Consider the following 25,918-nt stretch of genomic DNA (forward strand, 5'->3'; position numbering starts at 1 on the left):
AGGTCGGCTGGTTAAGGGTCAGGTCGACTGGTTAAGGGCAGGTCGACTGGTTAAGGGCAAGGTCAACTGGTTAAGGGCAGGTTGACTGGTTAAGGGCAGGTCAACTGGTTAAGGGCTGGTCGGCTGGTTAAGGGCAAGGTCGACTGGCTACGGGCAGGTCGACTGGTTAAGGGTAGGTCGACTGGTTAAGGGTCAGGTTGGCTGGTTAATGGCTGGTCGACTGGTTAAGGGCAGGTCGACTGGTTAAGGGCAGGTCGACTGGTTAAGGGCCGGTCGACTGGTTAAGGCAGCACTGCAGTGTTATTTGAGTCAGACAGAATGGGCAGGCAATATAATAATAATAATTATAATAATAATAATAATTATAATAATAATAATATAATACCCCTGAGCAGACAGGATAAAAGAAAGTGTTTTTTAATATAAAAAACATACAATCTACAACAGCGGACCTTTGCAAAGGATTCTGCTTCACAGTAAAAGAGCTTTGAAGACTTTGAAGAGGAACTTAAAAAAGAAAATTTGGAAGTCAAAGCCAGTTTTGTTGTTAGAAAAGTGTCCATTATTTCAATAGTGCTTCCGATGAGTGTCACACCGGATATACAGTCTGGGATGAGAAGAATAGTTCCTCAATCTTAAGCAGTAGAAGAATGATCTGGTACCATTCTAATGTACTTACCACGATATGATGCAGTGTTTGTACTTTTATATGAGGCTGAAGATTACCAACTGTATGTTTATCAACCAGTAGCTTGCCCATTATACAGACATAACATAACATACTATTGTGCCCATAAAATAAATGCATGTAGAAACTGAGAAGTAATGAACAGCGACTCCTTAAACAAGGGCAGCATGTTAACAGAGAACAGCGACTCCCTTAAGGGCAGCATGTTAACAGAGAACAGCGACTCCCTTAAGGGCAGCATGTTACCAGAGAACAGCGACTCCCTTAAGGGCAGCATGTTACCAGAGAACAGCGACTCCCTTAAGGGCAGCATGCATGAGGATTCAGCAACCACTGATGGAAAGGGTTCACTTCATCCCTGCTGGAGACTTTCCATCTCACGTATCAAACAGAATAAATGAATGACATCAGCACATCACAGAGCCCTCTTACAGCTGTGGTCTAATGAATGACATCAGTAAATCACAGAGCCCCCCTAACCTCTAATGAATGAGGCAGATAAGGTAGCACATTATGTCGTCCTTCCCGAAGTTATATTTAGTGTATGGAAAATGTTTGTTCTTCTCAGTCTTGAATGAATAAATTAAAACAGCTGTTATTTTTGTGAATGTTACAATGTATGTCATCAGCATAATCAAGTTAAACAAGATAAATTGGCCTCAACCCATTTGAATAAAGTAAAGGCTGCACCAATTACAAAGGACTAGCAATAAGACATTTCAATGCATGAGCACGTGTGTGACAAGGCGAATGTCTTTAAGGACCGTTGGGTACAATCATTCGACAGACGCTCAGATCGACGCAGATACAAACCGGTTGACATACGTAGGAGCCTGGAGTAGCTCCACGTTATCTCCTGTTCCACCACATTGAGCAGAACCAGACACATTCAAACTGAAGAGAACAAAGGCAAGAAGGAAAAAATGGTATAGGGCCTTCCGTTTTCCCCCTGGAAATCATTTACCCAGGCGCCCTTTGGAGCTAATGCCAACATCTCAGGTGCTCCTTTGAGCTAATGCTAACATCTCAGGCGCTCCTTGGAGCTAATGCTAACATCTCAGGCGCTCCTTTGAGCTAATGCCAACATCTCAGGCACTCCTTTGAGCTAATGCTAACTTCTCAGGAGCTCCTTGGAGATAAGCCTAACATCGCAGGTGCTTCTTGCTTGACATGTCATTCCAGATGCGGTGCATCTCCTCCGGGGAGATCTGGTGGACGGTGAAGACGCGGCGGTACCGGCACAGACTGTACGCCATCTTCCAGTGGTTGAAGCCACTGTTCTGGTACGGATGGACGCCCAGCTTGCGCAGACACAGGCCAACGTACACGTCCTCCAGGTGGATCAGCCTGGTGTGCAGCGAAGTCTTGAAGATAAGTTCGGCCACGTCCGCCGAGAACACGTAGCCCGTGCCCGAGCAGAAGGGCGGGTACTTGCTGTCCGGGTACAGGTCCCTGGGCATGTACCACTTACTGCGCATGTCCCGGATCGGACCCCCGTTGATGACGTAGCCTGTGAAGTACCTCCGCCGGGGCTTGGTGGTGGGCTTGAGGAGCTTGTAGATAAGGTTGTCCATGTTGACGAAGATGTCGCTGTCTGTCTTCAGGATGTACTGGGCCTTGGGGCAGTAGGTGGACACCCAGCGCATGCCCATCATGGTCTTCAGCGTCAGGTTGTGGTACGAGTCCACGAAGTCCTCCACCACGATGTCGTGGAAGATCTGGCTCTCCTGCTCCACCATCTGGTTCAGGATAGCGTCAGTGTTCCTGCCCAGCAGGAAGAGCGTGACGATGCGGACGTCGCCGAAGGAGCCCTCGTCGCCCCAGGTCTCCCGGATGGCCTGCCGGGCGTCAAACTCCTTGTGGGTGGTGCTGATGAGGATCACCAGGAAGGGGGGAACCTCCTCGCACTTCTTTGGCTCGTTGATGACGAAGCGGAAGGCGTGGGGGTTGAGGGGCCGCGTGTGGATGTTGCTGAAGGTCTCGTTCCTGGGCGGCTTCGGGGCCTTGCGGATTGGGATGTGCATCTGGCCCACGTAGGTGGAGGACGGGCGCGAGATGCTCAGATACCACAGAGCACTCGCCCAGCAGACCACCGTCAGAAGGTACAAACACGAGACCTTGGAAGGCATTATGCAGCATCTAGATGGGCTTTGAGTGCATTTGATGTTTACTAGGAAGGTTGTTTTCTATTGTAGCTCCATGGCTGGGAGAGGCCGCCCTCTGCTGCTCCAGGGCCGCTGGACACTCATCCTCAGAGATGGATTACTCTCGGGAGAAGCGATAAGGTTTTGCTTTTTAACGCAAAGCCATTTAAAGTTGTATAGACGTCCAGTTCCTTCATGTGACACCCCTGAACCTCCATTTATATCTGGAAAGAAAGAAGGAGGGACAGATTACTGTGTCAATATTTTAGAAATGAATTTGCTAAAAGTTATGAATAAGTTAGAAAAAAGTACTGCTACAGTTTGAACACAACAGATAAAACAATATAATGTTGCTGTAACCCTAACTTTAACTTAAGGCTATTGTAACAAAATGATGTAAAATAGACTTAATGAAACTTAACCATATTGTACCTTTATGACATGGTATGCTTTACCTTTGTCCTGACTGTAATCCAATTATGAAATTATGCCTTTAACTTTATGAAATGGTATCTAGTAATGTTACTATGTTGGATTATGCAAACCTGAAATGTGCTAGGGTGAGTGCCACTACCACAGTTAAGGTTAAGGTTAATTCAGAAGCTACCTCAAATATACATTTAAAAAGCATTCATTTTGTATTAAGTAATCCCCTTTGAAGGGTGGAGGACCACTAATGTATTCTAATGTAGTTTGGTTTACCTTAAGATAACTAATGTAGACCTAATGTAGTTTTTTTTACCTTAAGTTAACTAATGTAGACCTAATGTAGTTTTGTTTACCTTAAGATAACTAATGTAGACCTAATGTAGTCTGGTTTACCTTAAGATAACTAATGTAGACCGAATATAGTCTGGTTTACCTTAAGAGAACTAATGTAGACCTAATGTAGTCTGGTTTACCTTAAGATAACTAATGTAGACCTAATGTAGTCTGGTTTACCTTAAGATAACTAATGTAGACCGAATATAGTCTGGTTTACCTTAAGAGAACTAATGTATTCTAATAGACTGGGTAGCCCTGGCCATTCTGCCGGCGATTTAAGTTCGCCCTGCAGAAGGCTCTGGAGAAGAGCAATACATTTCTTTCTGCTACCCATACGTTTTTGCGGGAGCCTATCACCAAGCTGGATTTTCCCCCTGCCGCGCTGTTGGCTGGTTTAAAATAATAGCGACAGGAAATCGACGGCAAGCAGCCAATTCCGTACAGAGTCATTTGAACTAGGCCCATTGATGACGCCTCTTGTGCTGAAGAAAATGACAGCAGCTTCCAAAGACCAACGTGCAAACTACGATTGAGATTGGTCTGGCAATAGCTAGGCTAGTATTCTAATGTAATCTAGTTTACCTTAAGATAACTAATGTACACCTAATGTAGTCTGGGTTACCTTAAGATAACTAATGTATATCTAATGTAGTCTGGGTTACCTTAAATGAACTAATGTGTTCCTTATTTATCGGTATGATAACTAATGTTTTACCTTTAGGGCATTTAGCTGACGTTTTTATCCAAAGCGATTTACAACGGTTAGGAAACACATTGTCACACCGACGGCATAGTCAACCATGCAAGGCGACAGCCAGCTCGTCGGGAGCAGTCAGGGTGAGGTGTCTTGCTCAGGGACACTTCAACACTCAAACTAGCAACCTTCCGATTACCAGTCAACCTGTTCTACCTCATGAGCTAAGCCGATCCTTTACCAGTCTTGTTTATTTGTAAGTAATGTTTTGTACATGTAATTCGGAATACACGTTGATACAGGACAATCTGAGGCCTCTGCAACAAAAGCTAACTATTAAAATATTAAATAATTCAACAAATACTCAATAGAGCAGTGGATTTAACCCTCCAGGTTGTAGCAAAGGGTTCTGCCGGCCCCATGACAGGAAACAGAGCGCTACAGCGGGCACTGGACAGGGTAGCATGCCCGGGGGTAAACAGAGCTAATGCTACAAGGTGAGAGTCTCCTCCGCTGTATGGGGGCGACTCACTGCCAATGGAGCAACAATACAATGCAGTGGGGATGGTTGGCTGATCCAAAGGACGGGCGTGATAAGCCCTCCTTTCAGAGCAGTGCTACGAGGCCCGAGGTCCGAGGCAGCCTGAGGGGCAGCTGGCAGAGCCGCTTGGCTGCTGACTCCTTCTTCACACTAGTCTTGGGTAAGGGCTAGGGTTAACCCTAACCACACTAGTCTAGGGTAAGGGCTAGGGTTAACCCTAACCGCACTAGTCTAGGGTAAGGGCTAGGGTTAACCCTAACCGCACTAGTCTAGGGTAAGGGCTAGGGTTAACCCTAACCGCACTAGTCTAGGCTAAGGGCTAGGGTTAACCCTAACCACACTAGTCTTTAGCGGACGTCCTCTGAATAAAGCAGAGAAACATCAAGCCTCTCACATCTCTAGTCTTTAAGTTATCAGATTAATTTAACAGCCGTGCTAAGTAAGTATATGTAGCTTACACATGAGGAGCAGTTGGCATGGAAAGTGATTTCCTGAATATGTCTGATGTTATAGTATGTTATAGTATGGTATATAGTATGTTATAGTATGGTATATAGTATGTTATAGTATGGTATATAGTATGTTATAGTATGGTATATAGTATGTTATAGTATGGTATATAGTATGTTATAGTATGGTATATAGTATGTTATAGTATGGTATATAGTATGTTATAGTATGGTATATAGTATGTTATAGTATGGTATATAGTATGTTATAGTATGGTATATAGTATGTTATAGTATGGTATATAGTATGGTATAGTATGGTATATAGTATGTTATAGTATGGTATATAGTATGTTATAGTATGGTATATAGTATGTTATAGTATGGTATATAGTATGTTATAGTATGGTATATAGTATGGTATAGTATGGTATATAGTATGGTGTCTACTATAACAGCAGACACCAGCTGGCCAGCGTTAAAAGGGTCACCAGTGGAACTCCGTCTGATAGTCCCTTGTTCTGCTGCGTTTTCCAGAGGTTCTCCAAAGGTTGGCCAAACTATCAGCACCTGGAGAGCCTCAGAACTCAGAAGGAAACACCCTGTTCAGGTTAACCCATCAGCAGAGAATGATATATGCAACAAGACACATTTTTGGTTTCTGTCTTTTCAATCGACACATCCGTTTTATGCCCCAGGAGCCTGTGTGACTGCAGCGAACACGCCATTCGTTGAGACTTCGTTGAGACCATGCTCACTACTGCAATCCATCCTGGCAACCATCTTAAAGGGCTTCATTATCAGCTGGTTTCACGTTGTGTTCCCAGAGGGTCTTCATTCAGTACAAACTGAAGGACAGGAGCTTGTTTCCTTCTTGCAAAAATCTCATAGGAATTGAAAAGGCACGCTTAATACGTGGTGAATCAAAAGAGGCCCACCCTAAACTTAACCTACTACCATTACCTTATCTCAGGCTTAACCCTAACCCTCCCAGTGTTTCCCCTAGAATTTTTTTTAGGCCCGGTGGTAAGAGCTGATAGTGTGATTTGTTATACATTTTTCACAGGATGCTAGAGTATTTGTTGGTTATTTCCATGTAAAACACTTGCTTAGCCATCACAAGTTGATAATGATTCAATAAACACGTTATTAACAATAAACTCATTTTATTTACAATACAATTTTTGGTGGTGCTGTCACACTAAATTTGTACCGGCTGCCAAATTTGTACCGGGCGCGTCATCCATATGTAATCCATTCCAAACCTGCCTGCAACAGATGATCGCAGATGATTTGCGCTCATGTTGCCAAAGACGAAATAACATAGTACAGTTAACGGATCGCTAGATAACACTTGTTTTAACTTTATATTTGTATTGTATTTCATTTTTTAATCAAATTTAGCTAGTAAACTGAGTGTTTAAAGCGGGTTTCAAAAAACATTTGCGCTCATGTTGCCAAAGACGAAATAACATAATACAGAAAACGGATCGCTAGATAACGCTTGTTTTTACTTTATATTTGTATTGTATTTCATTGTTTAATCAAATTTAGCAAGTAAACTGAGTGTTTAAAGCAGGTCAAGGACGAAATAGCACAATACAGATAAGGGATCGCTAGATAGAAGGTTCGCGAATGTTCGTGATCCTTTCACGTCATTCGAAAGGTTCTAATCATCTGATCATCTGTTGCCGGGCAGGTTTGGAATGGATTACGTATTGATGACGAGCACGGTACAAATTTGGCAGCGGTACAAATTTAGTGTGACAGTGCCATGCTAATGATGATATAACTTAATGCTGTCAGATTGTCCGTTATGATGGGGCATAATCTGCGCACCTGGACACCGCATTTTTTTTTTTTTTCATAATTCTTTTTTTTTTTTTTTTGGCCTGTTGTTGGCCTGGCGGGGGCGCTCGTTGGCCTGGCGGCCCGCCAGGCCTGAACAATGGTAGGGGAAACACTGGCCTCTACCATTACCTCAACTCAGGCTTAACCCTTAACCCTAACCCTCTACCATTACCTCAACTCAGGCTTAACCCTAACCTTAACCCTCTACCATTACCTACCCTTAGGCTTAACCCTAACCTTAACCCTTTACCTTAGTGGCAGAGGCTCTACATTTTATTTGAGGTTATAAAGTTCAGCTCTTGCCCTAAACAGACCTGAACCAGGCGTCCTTTAGCTTCAACACTCTAGCTTCAAACATTCTGCAGGAGATGAATGTTGGTTCAGAACTGCTTGGTTTGTTGACATTCTGCAGCTACTTTTCAAGGGAGCACACAGAGTTATTTTCTCACCTACTGATTTATATTGAATCAGAATCTGATGTAAATTTGCATTTTAGCTTAACTTAAAACCGAGGTCCTGACTCACTGAGGTCATAAAAGATCCCAGGGCACTTATCGCAAAGAGTAGGGGATTCCCCGGTGTCCTGGCTAAAACTGCCCAACCAGGCTTATTCAATCTGAAAGAGCCTAATCATCCCCCTGTATAATTGGCTGATTCATTCATTCCCTCACTCTCCACCTCAAGCTGGTGTGTGGTGAGCGTTCTGGCGCCGATTGGCTGCTGTGTATCACCCAAGTGGGTGCTACTCAATGTTGTTGGTTACTGAGTTCCCCCCTTCACTGTAAAGCGCTTTGGGTGTCCAGAAAAAAAATTATTCAACCCTATAAATTCAATGAATTATTATTATTATTGTTATTATTATTATCATCATCATCAAAACAAAATAAAAGTTACATCCTTAGATTTGAATTCAATATGATTTCCTATTTATAAAGCCTATAAATGGGAAAACTGCTCCCCTCCATAAGTAGGATATGTTCAGCAATAAAATAGTGCCTGAGTCAAGTCAGCGACCTCCAAGTGGACCAAAGGAGAAAACATGTGGAAGGATTGGAAGCAGAAGTCGACTACAAACCTCATTGGGCCAGTTTGTTTACCCAGTGGACAAACATGAGAACATACAGCATACAGTAAGCTTTTTATGGAACCACAACTTCCTAAATGTTAATTGTTTAATAAGCCATTACATTATACGTTATTCTGTATAATAATTATAAACACTTTTATAAGATACAATAAACTGTATCATAATAAGCAATACACTATTATAAAGAGCAACACAATCATAGTAGGCTACTGTATGAAATGGGAATTGTTCTGGGGATACATAATCTATCTTTGCTTAAGGAAAGTCGGATGTTTCATCATGTCAAGTGTCATTCGTATTGTGAGCCTATATCATACTGATTGATGAACCTATATCATTCGTATTGTATTATATGAGCCTAGATCGTTCTGATTGTAGATGAGCCTATATCATTCTGATTGTATCAGATGAGCCTATATCATTCTGTTTGTATTAGATTAGCCCATATCATTCTGATTGTATTATTTATTATTCTATATTATGAGCCTATAGGATGTCCAGATGTTGTCGTTAAGGGTTCCAACTTGCTCGTCTAATTTCACTTCTCTGCTCGGGACATCACATGTCTTAGTAGATCCTACATCGTTTTCACAAAAAACACATCGATGTTGAAATTATCCTGTCGGACATGCGGAAGGAGTCAGCGCAGCCGACAGAGCGGTGATCCGACAGGACGACATCAAGGAGGAGCACAGTAAGTCCGTTCCCCTGCTTCTCCTCGCTTCAAACAACATTAGATAGAAACATACTAAACAAAGCCATTGAACCGCTTACCTCTGTCAGTGTGTCCATCCGAGTGGGACGTGTGGTGCTGAGGAGACAGATGATACAGATGATACAGAGGTGTCTGGCTCAGCATCCTAACGCACGGTTCCTAAAGCTATTTGATGGTAGCGCAATGAACGACGCAGAGCTCGATGAGAGTCCGTCCAATCACAGCGTATTCCGGTTTACTCTCGGCCAATCACAACGTAGTCCGGTTTACTCTCAGCCAATCCGAGAGGGAGCAGGCGGACTCCTCTGAACAGAGAAAGCAAGGTAGACTGACGCTGTGAGAGAATGTACAGAGATCAGTCCTACAAACTACAACTGTCTAACCCTCCAAACGACCACTCAGGTCCAACCCTCCAAACTACCGCTCAGTCCAACCCTCCCAACTACCACTGTCTAACCCTCCAAACTATCACAGTCTCACCCTCCAAACTACCACTGTCTAACCCTCCAAACTATCACAGTCTAACCCCTCCAAACTACCACTCAGTCTCACCCTCCAAACTATCACAGTCTAACCCTCCAAGCTACCACTCAGTCTCACCTTCCAAACTACCACTCAGTCTCACCCTCCAAACTACCACTCAGTCTCACCCTCCAAACTATCACCCTCCAAACTATCACAGTCTAAGGAAGCAGTATAAATGATGGTATAATTACATAACTTTGCCTTTTTTGGCTCAGAAATAGTGACAGAATGGTCTCCCCTATTAATATACAATTAACACAACATATATGGGGCCCCTATAGATCGACATATTGAGGCGACCCCTGGATTATTTAAGAGTTGATGGGATGTGTTTCTTATATCGTTAATTTTAATGTTACTCCAGTTGTTCACTTTATATTTTATTGAATTCCCACCTGCCAATCAGTGTAGGTGGACTCACCAGAGGGAGGGGCTATAGGGGACGTAACCCCTCCCTCACCATAAGAAGGGGGTTTGCCTCTGTGGGGCTTGATAGTTGGTGACTCTGAGAGCTTAACTTCCATGTATTGATGTCAGCCTTTATTTTGCGTATGTTTCGGCCAAATTTTGACTTGGGTTTACACCAAATAAAATGACCCGTTGCATTGTCCTGATTTATCATTTCTGGCAAATTCAGCGTCATTTTTAGCCTTGAAAGTTGAATCTCAAATCAATGCAAACAGAAGGGCATGGCATGAACCTTAGATAATTTATTAATTATTTAATGTTTATTATCCATCCATTCACCGACTCAGATCTTATTCTTAATTTGCAGGTAAGTAAGCAAAGGACATATTGACCAGGTGATTGAAGCTTTAATATAGAAAGTGTTTTTTAAAAAGGTCTTGGTCTCTACACTGGAGGTGTTAAAGGGCCGTCTAATACAGCATTCCGACAACTTGCAAAAAAACGAGCTCCGACTTAAAATGAACAGTTGTCCAACTATTACAGGTCGAAAATCTGGTCTTGTTTCAGCTTCAAACATGTCGGAGGATGGAATCTTCAAGTTGAAACTTTTGAGTTCTGAGTTGTATTGAACGTTGGGAATGGGGGAAATGATCTTTAAGCCTGATTGGGTGTTGATTTAAATGCAACTCTTAAGGGTTTACTCTTGTTGCTGTGCCACTGAAATTACTGAGTTACTTTACATTGTCTTGTGTTAGTAACGTTTGCAGACTATATTGTATACAGAGGTTTGCAATTGCCAGACATATGAAATTAAGAATCCATTTGAGAATCAATTATTCTATTGCCCTTGAATTAACAAGTATCAAAATGTAACCAGCCTGACAGGATCACAGAATAAGGAATTTTCATACACACCAATACAAATATTGAAGTCAAAAATGTTTATTGCTTAAAATAGGATAGAAATGTCCAAAACATACATTTTTATTATTACTTTTAATAATTTACTGGGAGCAATATATACGTTATATATTATAAATACAATATTTCCAAGATAATTTTTACTTGCACACCAGGTGCCAGAAAAAAGCTAATGTAAAAATGTCAGAGAAAAATCTAATCACAATAAAATAAAACAAACAAGAGATAGGATTAAAATCTGTCCCAAAGTTTTTCTTTTTACAATAAGAAGGGCTTAAATATGGTTAAATCAAAGGGCATGTCCTCGGTCTTGGATGGCAAGAAGATTCAACAAAATCGCAGGGTTTAATTGTCTAATCACTGTTCTTCATTTAGAATTATGGGTCAAATAAACAACTTCATGAACACTAATTTATTTGCTCTAAGAAATATGAATCCCTGATACCTTGTTGAACTATGCCTCCAAAGAAGGAAATGGATGGATGGATCAACATCCTGTGTTTCAAACTTTGAGTTGAGCCTGTTAAAATGGGTTTCTTGGTGTTATCAACGTTGAGTATTGCCTATTTTCACTTCTCCATCTGCTGTGGTAAGCTGATGATTTAATAAAAAAATATCAGTAATGAAAAACTAACTTAACATAGAAAACTGTGTCTTTTCTGAGTTTATGTTTAGCTATCAATTCAGTGTAGGGTTTGACTCAAGTGTTTCCCTAAACAGGCTGCAAGCAGTACTAGATATTCTGATACAATACGCTGTTGATCTGAACTGCAACATTATATTACATACTGACAGGTGGAAACAAGTTGTAATGTACATAACAAGGAAGTCGCTGTGTGTTAATTGCAGCGTTATATTGTATTATTGTTATCGTCGCATACATTTGCATTACTCTTATTGTGCTCTCTAACCCTGCAGCACTGACCCCACACAGACCTTTCCCATATCACACATTGTACATCTAACCATCTCCTTCCACGTTCCTTCATTTCTCTACTTTTACCATCACAACAGCTCCCTCACCTCACTGTGCTGACTGTCATGGTTTCTATTTATTGGTTTAGATCTCGGCACTCTCAGATGACGCTCCTGGGGACAGCTTTCCTGTGCTGTTGAGGGAGGGATTTGGGGGCGTGATCTGGGGGGGGCCATTGGGGTCTGGTGAGCTGAATGTCTTCCTCCATTTTGAAGCCTTTGATTGTGGGACCCGCTTGTGGGGGCCAAACCACAGACATCTTACTTGCATTTGGTTTGATGTCATCCAATAACTGTGCTGAATCCAGGCTGCTAACTGAATGCCTCCAGTCAGCCTGGGGGGGGTAGGGGACAGCAGGCGCTGCCAGCCTGTCCAGGTTCCCCTTGGACTTGAGGAGCTGTTTATAATGGGCCAGGCAGTACAGATGTCCATGGTGAGAGATAGAGTTGCCAAGGCTGAAAAAAAAGAAAATCTAACTGAACAACAACTGACCAACAGTTCAATCATTTTTTTCTCTGCCTTTGCAAAACTGCAATAAATGCTTACAATGAAAACAACACATCAAGAAACAAGGAATAAAGAGACTTGATGTACTTGACTAAATTAATGTAACCTAAAAATGCTATGTTTCAAAAGTTGTTCACACCAGGCAACATATTTACGTTAATGGACTGGAGCAGTGTTGACAGCAGAAGCAGGTTTTATGGTACTTCTTTCTGTCCATTATCACCGCGTCCATAGGGTACACTCTCCTCCGACATACTGTGCATAGCTCTGACTTCAGAACGCGAATCTTTTAGAAAGAGAGGAAAGACAGCTTTTCTTTCTGTTAGGAAACATAGCATGTACATTTCTTCACAATTTCAAGCAGAGGCAACGGTGAAAATACTAGACCAGACATTTTTTATGGTAGCTGTTAAGTGGGACATTATTTTATCTTCCATATTCAGCAAAAATGATAACTGACCATTACGTCATCATAGATTTCCTGCAATGGTTTGATCCAATGTTAGTTACACTAGTTAGTTAAACACTAGTTAGTTAAAAGTCGCCAAAGTAATTGGCTTATTCTCCAAAATCCTTCGTAACCATTTCTCATGATTCTAATAAAACTCATAGTACCACAAATAATAATACTATTATTATTACTAGTATTATTATAATAATTATAATATTATTATTGTTAGGGTTAGGGTTATTTAATTGGTATTTAATTGAAAGCAGTACAAAGATCATGCATTATTCGATACATGTCCCAAATAGCATGTTTTATATTTTTATGCACATTAGTTTGCTAAGAGACAATAAACCCATCTATTTCACATTTTTATTGTCGAATAAAAGTCCAATGCAATGCAGAACGTGCCAATGGTTTTCTGAGGAAACCCGTTCATTTCTGTTCCATGCCATTAGTCGTTTTTTCACCATGCTGCTGAGAAGTTTACCAGCTTGTGAAGACTTTGTCACTTGTGTCACAATTTGTGATGATTTCTCCTCAGTGACACTGTAGCCCAGACTCTTGAAGACTGTCTCGCTTTCTGTCCATGTCTTGTGGAAGTTCCTCAGCAGTTCCTCTGTGGAAGACTCGTCATCGGTCTCGGTTTGCTTCGCCGCCTTCCGCTTGACCATGTCGGCGTAAGAGAAAGGAGCCTTCGTGTCAGATACCCTCCCAGAGGATTCAGAGACCGTCTTCATGGTCTTGGTTCCCACCGCCTTGTTGCCAAAGAGGTCAACATTGGAGTGCTCTGTGGTGATCCTGGTTTCAGAGAAGTCTGCTTGTTCAGATGACTCTGAATGTTCAACACTTTCCACGTGTAAAGGAACAGGGGTGTTCTGTCGAGAATCCTCCCTGGACCGCTGCTGGTTCTTAGACCTGGGTCTGTCTGCCTGCAAAACCTCTATCTCATGATGGCTTTTCTCCGCTTTGTGCAAGGAACTTTGTTCGTCCAGTTTGAATAGATTTTTAATCACCTGGATGTCGAACTCAGGCAGTTCCTGTTCTAGAAGGTCGATGCTTGCTGCTGTGTTGGATTCTGTGACCTCGGTCTCGTTGTGGTGGTGTTCCGACCGTGCGATCAGATCTTTAATGGTATAGACTCTTTCTTCTGCCATCTCGAATCGGTTGACCAGACCTGACAAATCCACCCTGGGATGCTCATCCATCTCCTTCTCCTCATGGCCTGTATCAGAGGCCTCTTCCTCCAGCCCCAAGCCTTCTGGAATATCAGTCCGCTTCCTCCTCAAATCCGTCTTATTTATTTCAGCTTTCTGAGCCTCTTTCTTGTCTTTTACAGTTAAAACCACTTGCTCTGACGTCGGTGCGGAATCCTCAACGTCCTGGATTGAAGAATCCATCTTTAGACTGGATCCAGGCTGACTGAAGTTCTTTGCAGCGGTATTGATGTTCTTGCTTATGTTCACAGGATTAACAATTGGTAGGCCATCAACCGGCACTTGTAGTTCCTGGTCCTTTCCTAACTTCTTTTCACTCTTAGATTTCTTAACCAACGTCTCTGAGACCACCACAGTTTCAGACTCCATCTTGATTTGGTGGTGAAATGATGCAGGAGAATCCACAATCTCAGCTTTCTTCCCCGTCACCTGCTTCAGAAATGGAGGTGGCGTCACGACACGTGACAGCTTGGCTGTTGTGTCCTTCAGCCGAGCCAAGCTTTCAACTCGGTCAAAAGTAGGAGATGGCGTTATTCTGTTGATACGCGAGGTGGGGGTGTCTGACCTCCGGGGTGGGGGAGTGGGCGGTGTCGCCGGTCTGTGCAGCAGGGTGGGCGATGGCGTGACCCTTTGTGGTGAGTCTGTTCTTCGTGTGGATTCAATGGTGATGAATGTCGGCGAAGGTGGGCGTGTCCTCAGTGAGGGGGATGGAACCCTTCCCTGACCGGCTTCCTGTCCTCTACTCTCTTTATTTTGTTTGGTGCTGGACTCCACTCTGGTCGAGCCGATACTGATTTTTGATATTCTCTGTGTCGCTCGAGTAGGGGATTCTCTTTCACTGCTAGAATCACATTCATGTTTTTCAACAGGTTTATTGCCATCGAGAAATAAAAGTTTAGCTTCCAATTGTTTCTGCAAATATAATACAATTTCATTTGCATTATTTTGAATTGCAGATAATTCCAAATCACATTTCTCCTCTTCAGTCAGGATCCACATTGGAATTGTATTGAGCAGAGTTTTCACAGATTTTATATTATGTTTTCCAGATACAGATTGTATCTCGGCTATCTCTGAGATTATTGACTGCACCTTTTGCCTTTGGGAATCATTTGTAGTCTCTGTTGTGCACTGAAAAAGAGACTTGTGTTCTGAATCACTTGTCACTATGATAGGTACATCCCGGCTTTCTTTAGCTTCCTGCTGATTAGATGTTGAGAAAAGGGTCTTTACCTGTTCTTCAACCTGAACCGTTTCCTGGCACACAATCTGCTCCACCAGACTTTCTGTGATAACAGCTTCCTTGTGGACCGGTATATGTCCTCCTCCACTCAAATCTTTACACATACTGGTCACTGTTATGGTTTCTTGGCTTACACTTGATTCTGTTTCTTTACTCTGACCCGAATGTGCTGCAGCTTTTGACTTTTTTGCCTTCCTTTTCTTCTTCGTTCCAGACGAACTTGCTGGTTGGTTTTCAAGGGCATTGATGGTAACCTTGGCAGTGACAGCTGTAGCCGTGGCAACGACAGCTGTCGCCGCCCCCGTAGCAGAAGGAGAAGAAGCGGCTTGCAGAACGTCCTCATTAACAGCGGCCTTCACCTTCTTCACCTTCGGTTCCTTCACCTCGGCCGGTTCCTTCATCTTCACCTCGGCCGGTTCCTTCACCTTCACCTCGGCCGGTTCCTTCACCTTCACCTCGGCCGGTTCCTTCAACTTCACCTCGGCCGGTTCCTTCACCTTCACCTCGGCCGGTTCCTTCACCTTCACCTCGGCCGGTTCCTTCAACTTCACCTCGGCCGGTTCCTTCACCTTCACCTCGGCCGGTTCCTTCACCTTCACCTCGGCCGGTTCCTTCACCTTCACCTCGGCCGGTTCCTTCACCTCGGCCGGTTCCTTCACCTCGGCCGGTTCCTTCACCTCGGCCGGTTCCTTCACCTTCATCTCAGCCTGTTCCTTCACCTCAGCCGGTTCCTTCACCTCGGCCGGTTCCTTCAACTTCACCTCGACCGGTTCCTTCACCTCGGCCGGTTCCTTCACCTCGGCCGGTTCCTTCACCTCGGCCGGTTCCTTCACTTCGGCCGATTTCTTCACAGGTTTCTTCACAGGTTTCTTCACAGGTTTCTTCACAGGTTCCTTTACCTCTTCCAGTTTCTTCCCAGGTTCCTTCACAGGTTCCTTCTCCTCCGCAGGTTCTTCCACCGATTCCATCAGCTTTGCAGGTTCTTTTACTTTGGCCTTCATATCATTCATTTGTGCACCGCTTGTCTTCTCGTTCTCATTAGCATTCTTGGTTTCTTTTGTCGGTTTTTCTTGCTTATTGTTCTTCTTTGCCTTTTGGGATAACTTCCCTGTTTTTCCATTGCCAGTCTTTGCTGTTTTAACTGGAGGATCAGATATTTCTTCTTGGGCAAGAGACTCATTGTGTTTCTCAGTGTTTGACTGAGATGTTTTGACTGCCATAGTAGATTTGTCTTTATCAGGTATTTTTGATTGCTTATCTTTTTTCTTCTTTCTCTCTGATTCCTTGGACTTGCTCAATTTGCTGTCTTGCAGGTCACCATCATCTTTCTCAACCATCGTTCCTGAACCTTTCATTTCAATCTTCTTAACATCTGCATTTGATATCTGGATGTGATTAGTTGTCATGGACTTGGTGGATTGTGAGAAACCCGAAATAACAAGCTCAGTAGATGTTGAAAGTGTTTGTTGTCTAACAGTAGTCACATTTGAAAAGTTCTGCTTGACAGAGCAAACCTTGCTGTCTGTTACTGCGACAATGGAGTCCGATTGAATTGTTGCCACAGTCTTTTCAGCCATTTCCTCAGCATGGTCTGAGATGTCCTTAGTACCGTCTGAGATGTAATCTTGGCTTGAAAGCATTTCAAGGGCAGATGTGACACTCTCATGTACGTAGGTCGGTGTTGGAGTAGTGGGAGGGGTTCTGTCCTCCTTTGATATTCTGAACTTTTCTTCTGCTTTAATTAAGGGAGTGTCAAACTTCGACATCTTGCCTCTCATAGAAGGCGGAGGAGAAGGTGGAGGTGTAAATCTCACCGGGATGCAGACCTTCTCCAATGGTCCTGTTGATTGAGTGGGAAGAGGGATTTCACAAAGCACATGTTCGGTCGAGTGCTTTGACTCCGTCTGGCTTCCTTCCACCATAGATTGGTTGTTGGTGGTTGTAGTTGTCTTTCGTGTTACATGAAGGGTCTTACTTATATCTACTTTAGGGTCCAACTTCGGCACCGGGCATAAGATCGGGGCTTTCACTTTTTTCATTTTCTTTGCTTTAGCCAGAGAGGGATGCTTTACCTGCAACGGCATGTTATCCAGCTCCTGCTGAGAAGGCGGAGGTGGAAGGAGATCCTGATCATAAATGATGGGTGGAGGGGGAGGAGGCAGCTGATCAAGCTCATGATCCCCTGATGGTGAACGAGGAGGCGAGGGCGGAGGAGGCAGATCACTTTCTGCAACGGGTGGAGGGGGTGGAGGTAGCGGTAACTCGGGCCCCGGCAGACCCGGCTTTGCGTCGTGAACATCACTCTTTCCTGCTTTGCTCTTAGACGGCTTTGCTGGGCCTTTATGTTTTTTGTTTAAATTACGGAACTCAGTCTTCAAGGTTTTAATGCCATGGTTTTGGGTAATCGTTTTGTGTTCTACCACAGTGGATTGCTGAGAGGACTTGTGCATAGAACAAAAGTGTGTTGTTTCAACTTTGGCTTCAGTAGAGGTTGTACAACTTTCTTGTGATGCAACTTGTTGTGCAGTATTTATTTCCTTTAGATTCCTCTCAACGTTCAGGTTTTTAATGGGAGGGCTGTGTTTCACTCTTACCTTTCTGTGAACCTTGGGAGTTTCCCGATGTGCGGTCTCCAGCAAGGACTTGATGGTTCCTTTAACATCCCCCTTAATCACCTCCTCTTTCTCTAACTGGCTTTTCTCATGATCCTCGGACAGGGATTTGATTGACAGCTTGACATCCCCTTCAAGGCTTGCCCTCCTTTGCATTCTTGGAGAGGACGGGGTCTCCAGAAAATGCTGGATAGTGCCTCTTACGTCGCCCTGCACATCAATTTCCTGTAGACTTGTCCACCTCTCATTTGAAGCATCCTGTAGACACTGCATCGTCATGTGAATGTCACCCTTTATAATCTCTACCTTCTCAACGTCCCTTACTGCTTGCTTGGCCTGCTCCAAAGACTTCAGCGTCGCTTTAACATCTCCACAAACTAAATCTTCAACGAGAGCTTCAGTTTTGCAAGTTGCTGATTCCTCAAGAGATTTCAGAGCACCTTTGATATTGCCCGGAATAATATGTGGCCTCTCAACCTCTTTGTAGCGTTGTTGAGCTCTCTCCAGGCAGCGCAGAGCCTTTGGTATGTTGCCTTTCACCACCTCTTCTTTCTCTATCACTACACTCTGGTTAACAGAATCAGAGAGCGAGCTCAGAGCCGCTTTCAAGTCACCTTTGACAATCTCCTCTTTTTGGACACCTTCCAGTAAAATGCTTGGCTCTGACATGAATGCTTTTACTGTGTTGTGAACATCGCCAGGAACGATATCTTCAACAGTACGCCCGATTTCTGCCTGATTTTGGCAGAGGGTTATTTTCATGCTCTTGATGTCTCCTCCAATAATCGGTTCTTTTTCCACCGTCTTCGCTCCACACTCATCTGCCTCTAAGTGGAGTTGCTTGAGATGGTCAACTGCTCCGGATTCAATGCAGGTTGAGTAGAAGCGCACATTTCCTCTCTCTGTTTCATCAACTTTAATTACAACATTCTGATCTTTACTGTTATGGTTCGATAGTTTCTCGAGAGCATTCTTTATGTCTCCTCTGATCACCCCCTCCTTTTCAAGGGGTACGTTGTCTTCCTTATTCAACAGGGAATAGATTGTCATTCTCACATCTCCCTTTTCATCCTCTTGGATGAGCATTCCATGTTTGCTAGAGCCATCATCTTTAAAAAGATTTCTTACAGCCTCCTGGATGTCCCCCTTCAATATTTGCTCTTTTTCAACACTGCTTTCACTCGCTTGATTCAACAATTGATGCACTGTTGAACTGATGTTGCCCTTCTCCTCAGAGTCTATTGTTATCTGCCTGTCATTTGTTTCCTGTCTATTCAATAGCTTCATCATAATACTTTCCAGATCTCCCTTGATGACCTGCTGCCTTTGAATCTCTGGGGTGTTCTTGTTCATGAGCTGGTATTTTGCCATTCTGACATCGCCTATTTCATCAGCTTCGATGATCACTCCCTTTGAGCTTACCATATGTTCACAGTATAGCTCCTCAAGGGTCCTTTTAATGCTCTTACCCAGGATTTCCGTCTTTTCTACATTTGTTTCATTAAAGTTGTTAAAGGGTGTCGTTTCAAAGAGCCAAGTGGTTGACTTCACGTCCGCTTTTGGAATTTCTTCTTGAGTGATGGTCTTGACACCCTCATCAATCTCTTTAATGTGGTCAAGGGGGTTCTTCTCAAATAACCAGACAGATTGTTTGACGTCGCCCCTTGCAGTCTCTTCCTTTTGAATGGTTTCAAGCAGATTTTCTGCACTCATACTTTTTATCTTATCAATCGATTGTGTTTCAAATCTCCATTTTGCTGTGCTTACATCACCTTTTTGTATCTCACTGACATTAACGGTTTTAACTGAACTCTGGGACAGAGCATCTGACTCAAAATGATGCTTGTTCATTCTCACGTCACCTCCTTGGATATCGTCCACAGTTTTTATTAAAACCTTTTCCGCAACAATCCCATCAAGAGGCTGGGTTTCAAACTTCCACCTTGCTGAAGTCACATCTCCTTTGTGTGCATCCTCCTGTGTGACAGACTTGATGATGTAGACCTCTTCTGTGTCTTTGATAGAGTCCAGGGGCTTGGTTTCAAACAGCCATCGGGATCCTACCACATCCCCCCGCATGACCTCCTCACTGGTCACGGTGGTCACCTCATGGTAATGGCCATCTTTGTCCTGAATGGCGTACAGAGGCTGAGTTTCAAACATTGTTGTGTAGTTTCTCACGTCACCTCTCTCTTCATCTTCTCGAATGATTTTCTGCATCTCCTTATCAGAGGATGCTTCCTGAATTTTATCTAAAGAACAGGTTTCAAAAATAAAACGGCCTTTGTCAACACTCCCACCTTGCACATCATCCACAATGTGGTTACCTATGACCTCTTCTTTATCTACGGAGTGGTTTTCAAACAGCCATTTGCAGTTCACCACGTTTCCCTTTTGTATATCTTCTGACTGAAGGGTTTTAAGCTTCTGCATTGTTTCCTCCGTCGTAGATGTCATGATGTCCTGCGTTTGATTTTCAAAAATGTACTTCTTTCTTGAAACATCTCCAGACTCAATGTCTACTTCAGTGACTTGCTTAAAGGAGCAGCCATCTTTCCCTGTGAGCTTCTCAAGATTTTCAGTTTCAAAGAGGACACGAACCATTTTTACATCCTTACCCCTAACATCTTCCTCAGTGGCCGTACATGTTTTGAGAACTTTTTGCTCCTCATCATGGATAGCATCGAGGGCTTGTGTCTCAAAAAGCCAGGTACAGGTTTTGACGTCTCCCTTTTTTACTTCAAAACAGTCACCATCACTTTTGAAGTCAACTCTGTCATACAGGTTGTCAATTGGTTTAGTTTCAAAAAGCCACTTGCAGTTTTTGACATCACCTTTGACGATTTCAATACGTTTGCTTGTATCAACAGTTTCTTCTTCTTCAATATTGCTGAAGTATTTAATACCATCCAGAGGTTGTGTTTCAAACAACCATTTGGCAGTTTTAACATCACCCGATTCCACTTGCTCTTTTGATATTCCCTTGATAACTTGGTATTTGCTTGTACTTTCATCAAACTGGTCAATAGGACGTGTCTCAAACATCCATTTGCAAGTTGTGACATCTCCTTTGACCACTTCTTCCCTCCGAACAGTTCTCACCTCGTGGTATTGTCCTGAGCTGTCTCGCATTGCATACAGTTGGGTTGACTCAAACAAATGAGTGTTCGATTTCACAGAACCAGAGGTTACACCCTCGATGTGAATCTTCTGAGAGTCATCCTTGCTGCTTAAATCTGTGGTCTCAAATATTTCCTTATAGTTTGACACGTCCACTTTATCGATCTCCTGGAGGTCAATGGTGCGGATCACTTCTCTCTTCTCCTCCCTGATGTTCTCCAACGGTTGGCTTTCAAAGCGCCACTTCTGGTGCGTCACATCCCCTCGCTCTTCCTCCAGTGCTTTTCTTTTCTTCAACTTCCCTACTTCTGCAAGATCCTTTAAATAATCAGCTGGCATCGTTTCAAAGTAATTTCTTGCAGATAGCACATCCCCTGAAATGATTTCCTCTTTCGACAAAAGTCTAGAATTGGCGTCATCTTTCAAGGTATCCATAGGCTGCGTCTCAAACACCCAGCAGTTTTTACGCACATCTGCTTTGCAACTGCTTCCATCCTCCCGTGTGAGGTCTTCATCGATGTTAACCGTCCTGATGACCTCCTTGTTGTCCTCTCTTATGAGCTCCAGTGGTTGACTTTCGAATCGCCACTTTTGGTGCCTGACTTCTCCCTTTTCTAGTTCGTCCTCAGTTATTTTTCTGAGTTTTCCTACCTCTGTGTAATTCTTTCTATCAATTTTAGGGCTGCTCTCAAAAAAGTTTCTTGCTGATCTAACATTGCCCCCAATAACGTCCTCAACAGTCTGAGGTCTAGCATTTGAATCATCTTTAAGAGAATCCATAGGCTGTGTCTCGAAAGCCATGCAATGTTTACGCACATCAGCTCCAACGATTTCTTCCTTCTGCAAATGTGAGCTTTCCCATTCCTCAAGAGAATTTATGGTCTTGATTTCAAACAACCACCTCCCCCAATCTGCTTTACTGCTGTCTTCCATGGAAAGGCTGCACACCAGCTTCATCTGAGTAATACCCTGATCCGCATGATCCAGCAGCTGTGTGTCAAACAGCCAACGTGAAGCCACGGAATGCTCCAATTCTGTTTCGACTTTACGGACAGATTTGATTTCCAGCATCTGTCTGGATTGTCCCATAATGACACATTTGAACTGAGTGTCGAAGGTACTTGTGACTGTTTTCACTTCTCCGTTGATTTCCTCCAAAACTGTCCTGAGACTCAGCAAATGGCGTTCATCGATGGTCTCGGTGTGACCTAAAGTTTCCATGTACTTGTTGTCAATCATGGCAATAGTTGCATTCCCATCTTCTTCCGTGAACACAATCTCTTTGGTAAGATCTTCCTCTCTATGCATTTTATTGAGACTTTCCATTTGTTGAGTTTCAAACAACCACGCCGCTGCACGGACATCGCCTGTGTCTAACTTACTGCATTTATTCCTCAACGCTGAGTGGTCAGTGTGGTCAGAACCCAGAGCGTCCATTGGCCGGCTCTCAAACATCCACGCTGTGCGTCTCACGTCCTTCCCCACGATCCTTTCTTGCTGGACTCTCCTGGTGTCCTCGTCTTCATCCAGAGTCTCATCTCTGATGGTGTCCAGTGGTTTATTCTCAAACATCCAACGCCTGGACTGCACCTCCCCCTGGACCACCTCATCCCACTCAACATCTTCTTCTGGACTTCCACTGATCTCCTGCTCATACATGTGCTCCTGGCTCTCCAACCGGTTGGTCTGGATCTCACTATCGCTGAAGTACTCTCTCTCAATATGCCTACGCACTTCCGGATGGATGTGTTTGTACAGGCGTTTCAGCTCGTTCATGTTCCTCTGCTGGCAGTAGGCCTCTCTGTTGAGGGGCTGTGGGGAGGCCAAGCCCGGTGGCGGCGGGGGGGAACAGCAGCCTGGGATATCCACTGGATCCTGGAGTAAGTCAGGAGGTGGGGGGGGCAGAAAGTCAAAGTCCTCAGGAGGCGGTGGTGGCGGTGGGAAGTCCTCCTCGTAACCGACAAAGGCAGCGCCAGAGTCGGGGGGGTCTGGCTGGAGGGCGTCCCTGGCTGATACCTGATGGACCTCAAGGGTCTTCTGAGTCACATGTGAGGACCACTTTGATCTATTGATGTCACGTCCAATCTTTTTGAGGAACAAGCAGGATATGGGAAACGTTATGATATTTCCACAAAAATACATTGGTCAGGCATAGTTTAAGCACTTTTAACCTTAGTACATGTTGAGTCTCAAGATGATTTCAAAAGTATTTAATTTATTTATCAGTGACTCATTAGAGGTAATAGGCAAAATGTTAATTCGATTTGAAATCATAATTCATAGAGAATGAATATTGGATTTTAATATATTATTGATGTTAAACTAATGATCATGTATAATCAGAGCGCGTTAATGACCTTCATCTGCTTGCTGGGCCCAGCCTCCTCGATGGTCCTCTCAAAGTGATCTCTCAGCTCTTTGGTGGTAAACTTCGGGAAGTCTTCTTCTGCACCAGAAAACAAGGATTACACTGTTATATACACGGATATATATATATATGTGTATATATATATATATTTAATCGCTTGACAGCTCTAATATATATACATATATATATATATATATATATATATATATATATATATATATACACACACATTATACACTTTATCTATTGATTTAAATGCTATGTTATATACATTATAGATATATTTACCTTATATACATTATGTTGTTAACAATGTTGTATACATTATATATACATTATACACGTTATCTACATTATGGTATAAACACTAATATATACATTGACTCAATACTTTATATGATGCTAACACTTTTATATAAATTGTCTGAACACTTTATATGGTATAAACACTTTTATGCACATTGTTTTAATAGTTTGTATGATATATATATACACTGTTAAACATATTGACTTTAGACAGTTTAGATAACAAATATTCATAAATCATACCAACATGTATCCTACCTGTTTCATTATTATGGTTATAACTGGATTCCATATTATTAGCACTGTGTGTTATCTATTGAAGAAAAAGAGAAAAAACTGTGATAAGGGAAAAACTGAAAATGGTTCAACTGATAAACATTGTTATGCTTATGTTACAAATGATTGTTAGCAAACGCTATACTTTCGAAAAGAATGCAATGACATCATTCATCTGAGTGTCAATCATTTTATTCACAACAACAAATCAAAGAAGTTCCTGGTGCAATAACAGGTGAGGCGTAAGCCCTACGCCGTTACCACGGCAACCACATGCTGACTCCTACCACGGCTTCCTGATGGTAGTCCGGCTGCCGGTTGCCAGGAAGGACCTGCCTAGCCCCGCCCATCGCCATCCCCTCAAGGTGGGACACTTCCTGTGAATACCAACGGCATGTCAATGCGGTAAAGAGTCACAGCACAGCCATACATGCAGAGCCGTGCTGGGCCACGGGCTACACATCTACTGACTTAGATCAAGGGGACTGGAAACCTGACAGACCAAAATTAACCTTAAGACATAAATGTTCATTTCGTGCATGGCTAAAATAATTGGCCATAATTCTTTACTGCATTGCTGTACCTGTACAGGTGTGATGAAAGTGCACCTGGGTAACATTGTGTCTTTACCTGTACAGGTGTGATGAAAGTGCACCTGGGTAACATTGTGTCTTTACCTGTACAGGTGTGATGAAAGTGCACCTGGGCAACATTGTGTCTTTACCTGTACCGTTCTGTGTTGAAAGTGCACCTGGGCAACATTGTGTCTTTACCTGTGCGTTTCTGTGATGAAAGTGCACCTGGGTAACATTGTGTTTACCTGTACGTTTCTGTGATGAAATGCACCTGGGTAACATTGTGTCTTTACCTGTACAGGTGTGATGAAAGTGCACCTGGGTAACATTGTGTCTTTACCTGTACAGGTGTGATGAAAGTGCAGCTGGGTAACATTGTGTCTTTACCTGTACGTTTCTGTGATGAAAGTGCACCTGGGTAACATTGTGTCTTTACCTGTACAGGTGTGATGAAAGTGCACCTGGGTAACATTGTGTCTTTACCTGTACAGGTGTGATGAAAGTGCACCTGGGCAACATTGTGTCTTTACCTGTACCGTTCTGTGTTGAAAGTGCACCTGGGCAACATTGTGCGACGATGATGATGAAGCAGTGCCTTGGCTCTCGAATTGATGTCTCACACTGGCGACTCCCCCAGGCAGCGAACAGACCTCAGACTCCTCCATGACCTAGGGAAATACTATTAGCTAGCTATGCTTAGCTGGCAACCATCGCTACCAGGCTGGGAATCACAGGGACATACCCTAACCCTGTTATAATACATCTAATGATAGCGTCATGATCGTGGGTACAAGTGGCCAAGAGGGGTTTTCTCAGGAGGGTGGCTTGCAGCTCCCTTAGAGATAGGGTGAGAAGTTAAGCCATCCATGAGGAACTCAGGAGAGATTATGTCTCCAAACTGTCAGAGCTTGTCAATGTGGCTTGGGAAAGGGATAGTCTGGGGCAGAGTCCTGCACAGGTCCATTTTTTGAGACCTGCCCCCGCCCGCACCCACAAAGTTCAGCACCAGATCTGACCCGTCACCCGTGATAATATCTAAATTGAATCCGCACCCGCCCAGATCCGTTAATATATTGCCCGTTACCCGATCCGTGCCCCAGATAATTCACACATAGCTAATATCATTTGAATTAATATGCTTTATTTTTATCTAACACTATTGGAGCAAGTTTAGGGGTACAAAAATAGTCCATAGTAGCCTACTCTCTCTCTACTACTCTCGCTCCAACTACGAGAAGATTAGGTTCTTTAATGTCCCCAAGGGGACATTAAAGATCCAAGTTGGAGGTGCATCAAACAAAAAATTCAAAAGTCTCGGTAATGACGTGATCGGTCAAGTGTCGTACTGTTGACTAAAACATATTTGCGATGTGGCAATGGTAATTTAGTCTTACAAATATTTCACATATTTTTCAATTATGTTTTATTCCGGCAAACTAAAATATTGGTTCGGTTCTCATCCGCAAGGAGTTATTTTCCCAT

The 25,918-nt window shown here is 43.2% G+C and overlaps 2 protein-coding genes across 5 annotated transcripts in view; both read right to left on the reverse strand.

Annotated features, from left to right (window-relative positions):
* Positions 1 to 401: 401 nt before the first annotated feature.
* Positions 402 to 9,107, reverse strand: b3galt1b (UDP-Gal:betaGlcNAc beta 1,3-galactosyltransferase, polypeptide 1b). The gene is made up of 2 exons (XM_030344193.1): positions 8,994 to 9,107; positions 402 to 3,056 (listed from the first exon to the last, which is right to left on the reverse strand). The coding sequence occupies exon 2, from the start codon at positions 2,815 to 2,817 to the stop codon at positions 1,831 to 1,833; it is 987 nt and encodes a 328-aa protein (XP_030200053.1). The 5' UTR covers positions 2,818 to 3,056; positions 8,994 to 9,107; the 3' UTR covers positions 402 to 1,830.
* A 1,686-nt stretch (positions 9,108 to 10,793) lies between these two features.
* Positions 10,794 to 25,918, reverse strand: part of xirp2b (xin actin binding repeat containing 2b) — a 25,675-nt gene continuing 10,550 nt past the window's right edge. For 2 of the 4 annotated variants that reach the window (XM_030344009.1, XM_030344008.1), the window contains exons 2-8: positions 24,967 to 25,104; positions 24,149 to 24,238; positions 23,844 to 23,898; positions 23,269 to 23,357; positions 13,210 to 22,996; positions 12,427 to 12,557; positions 10,794 to 12,219 (exon numbers count right to left, since the gene is read on the reverse strand). In XM_030344009.1, coding sequence (XP_030199869.1) covers positions 12,466 to 12,557; positions 13,210 to 22,996; positions 23,269 to 23,357; positions 23,844 to 23,898; positions 24,149 to 24,238; positions 24,967 to 25,101 — 10,248 coding nt within the window. In that variant the 5' untranslated portion in view covers positions 25,102 to 25,104 and the 3' untranslated portion in view covers positions 10,794 to 12,219; positions 12,427 to 12,465. The other 2 variants (XM_030344010.1, XM_030344011.1) reach the window with 2 other exon arrangements.

The sequence above is a fragment of the Gadus morhua genome, chromosome 20, assembly GCF_902167405.1.
Source record: "Gadus morhua chromosome 20, gadMor3.0, whole genome shotgun sequence".
Classification (NCBI taxonomy): Eukaryota; Metazoa; Chordata; class Actinopteri; order Gadiformes; family Gadidae; genus Gadus; species Gadus morhua.

Coding starts and splice junctions, on each gene's coding strand:
- b3galt1b (XM_030344193.1), bottom strand. CDS start 2,817: ATGCCTTCCAAGGTCTCGTGTTTGTACCTTCTGACGGTGGTCTGCTGG.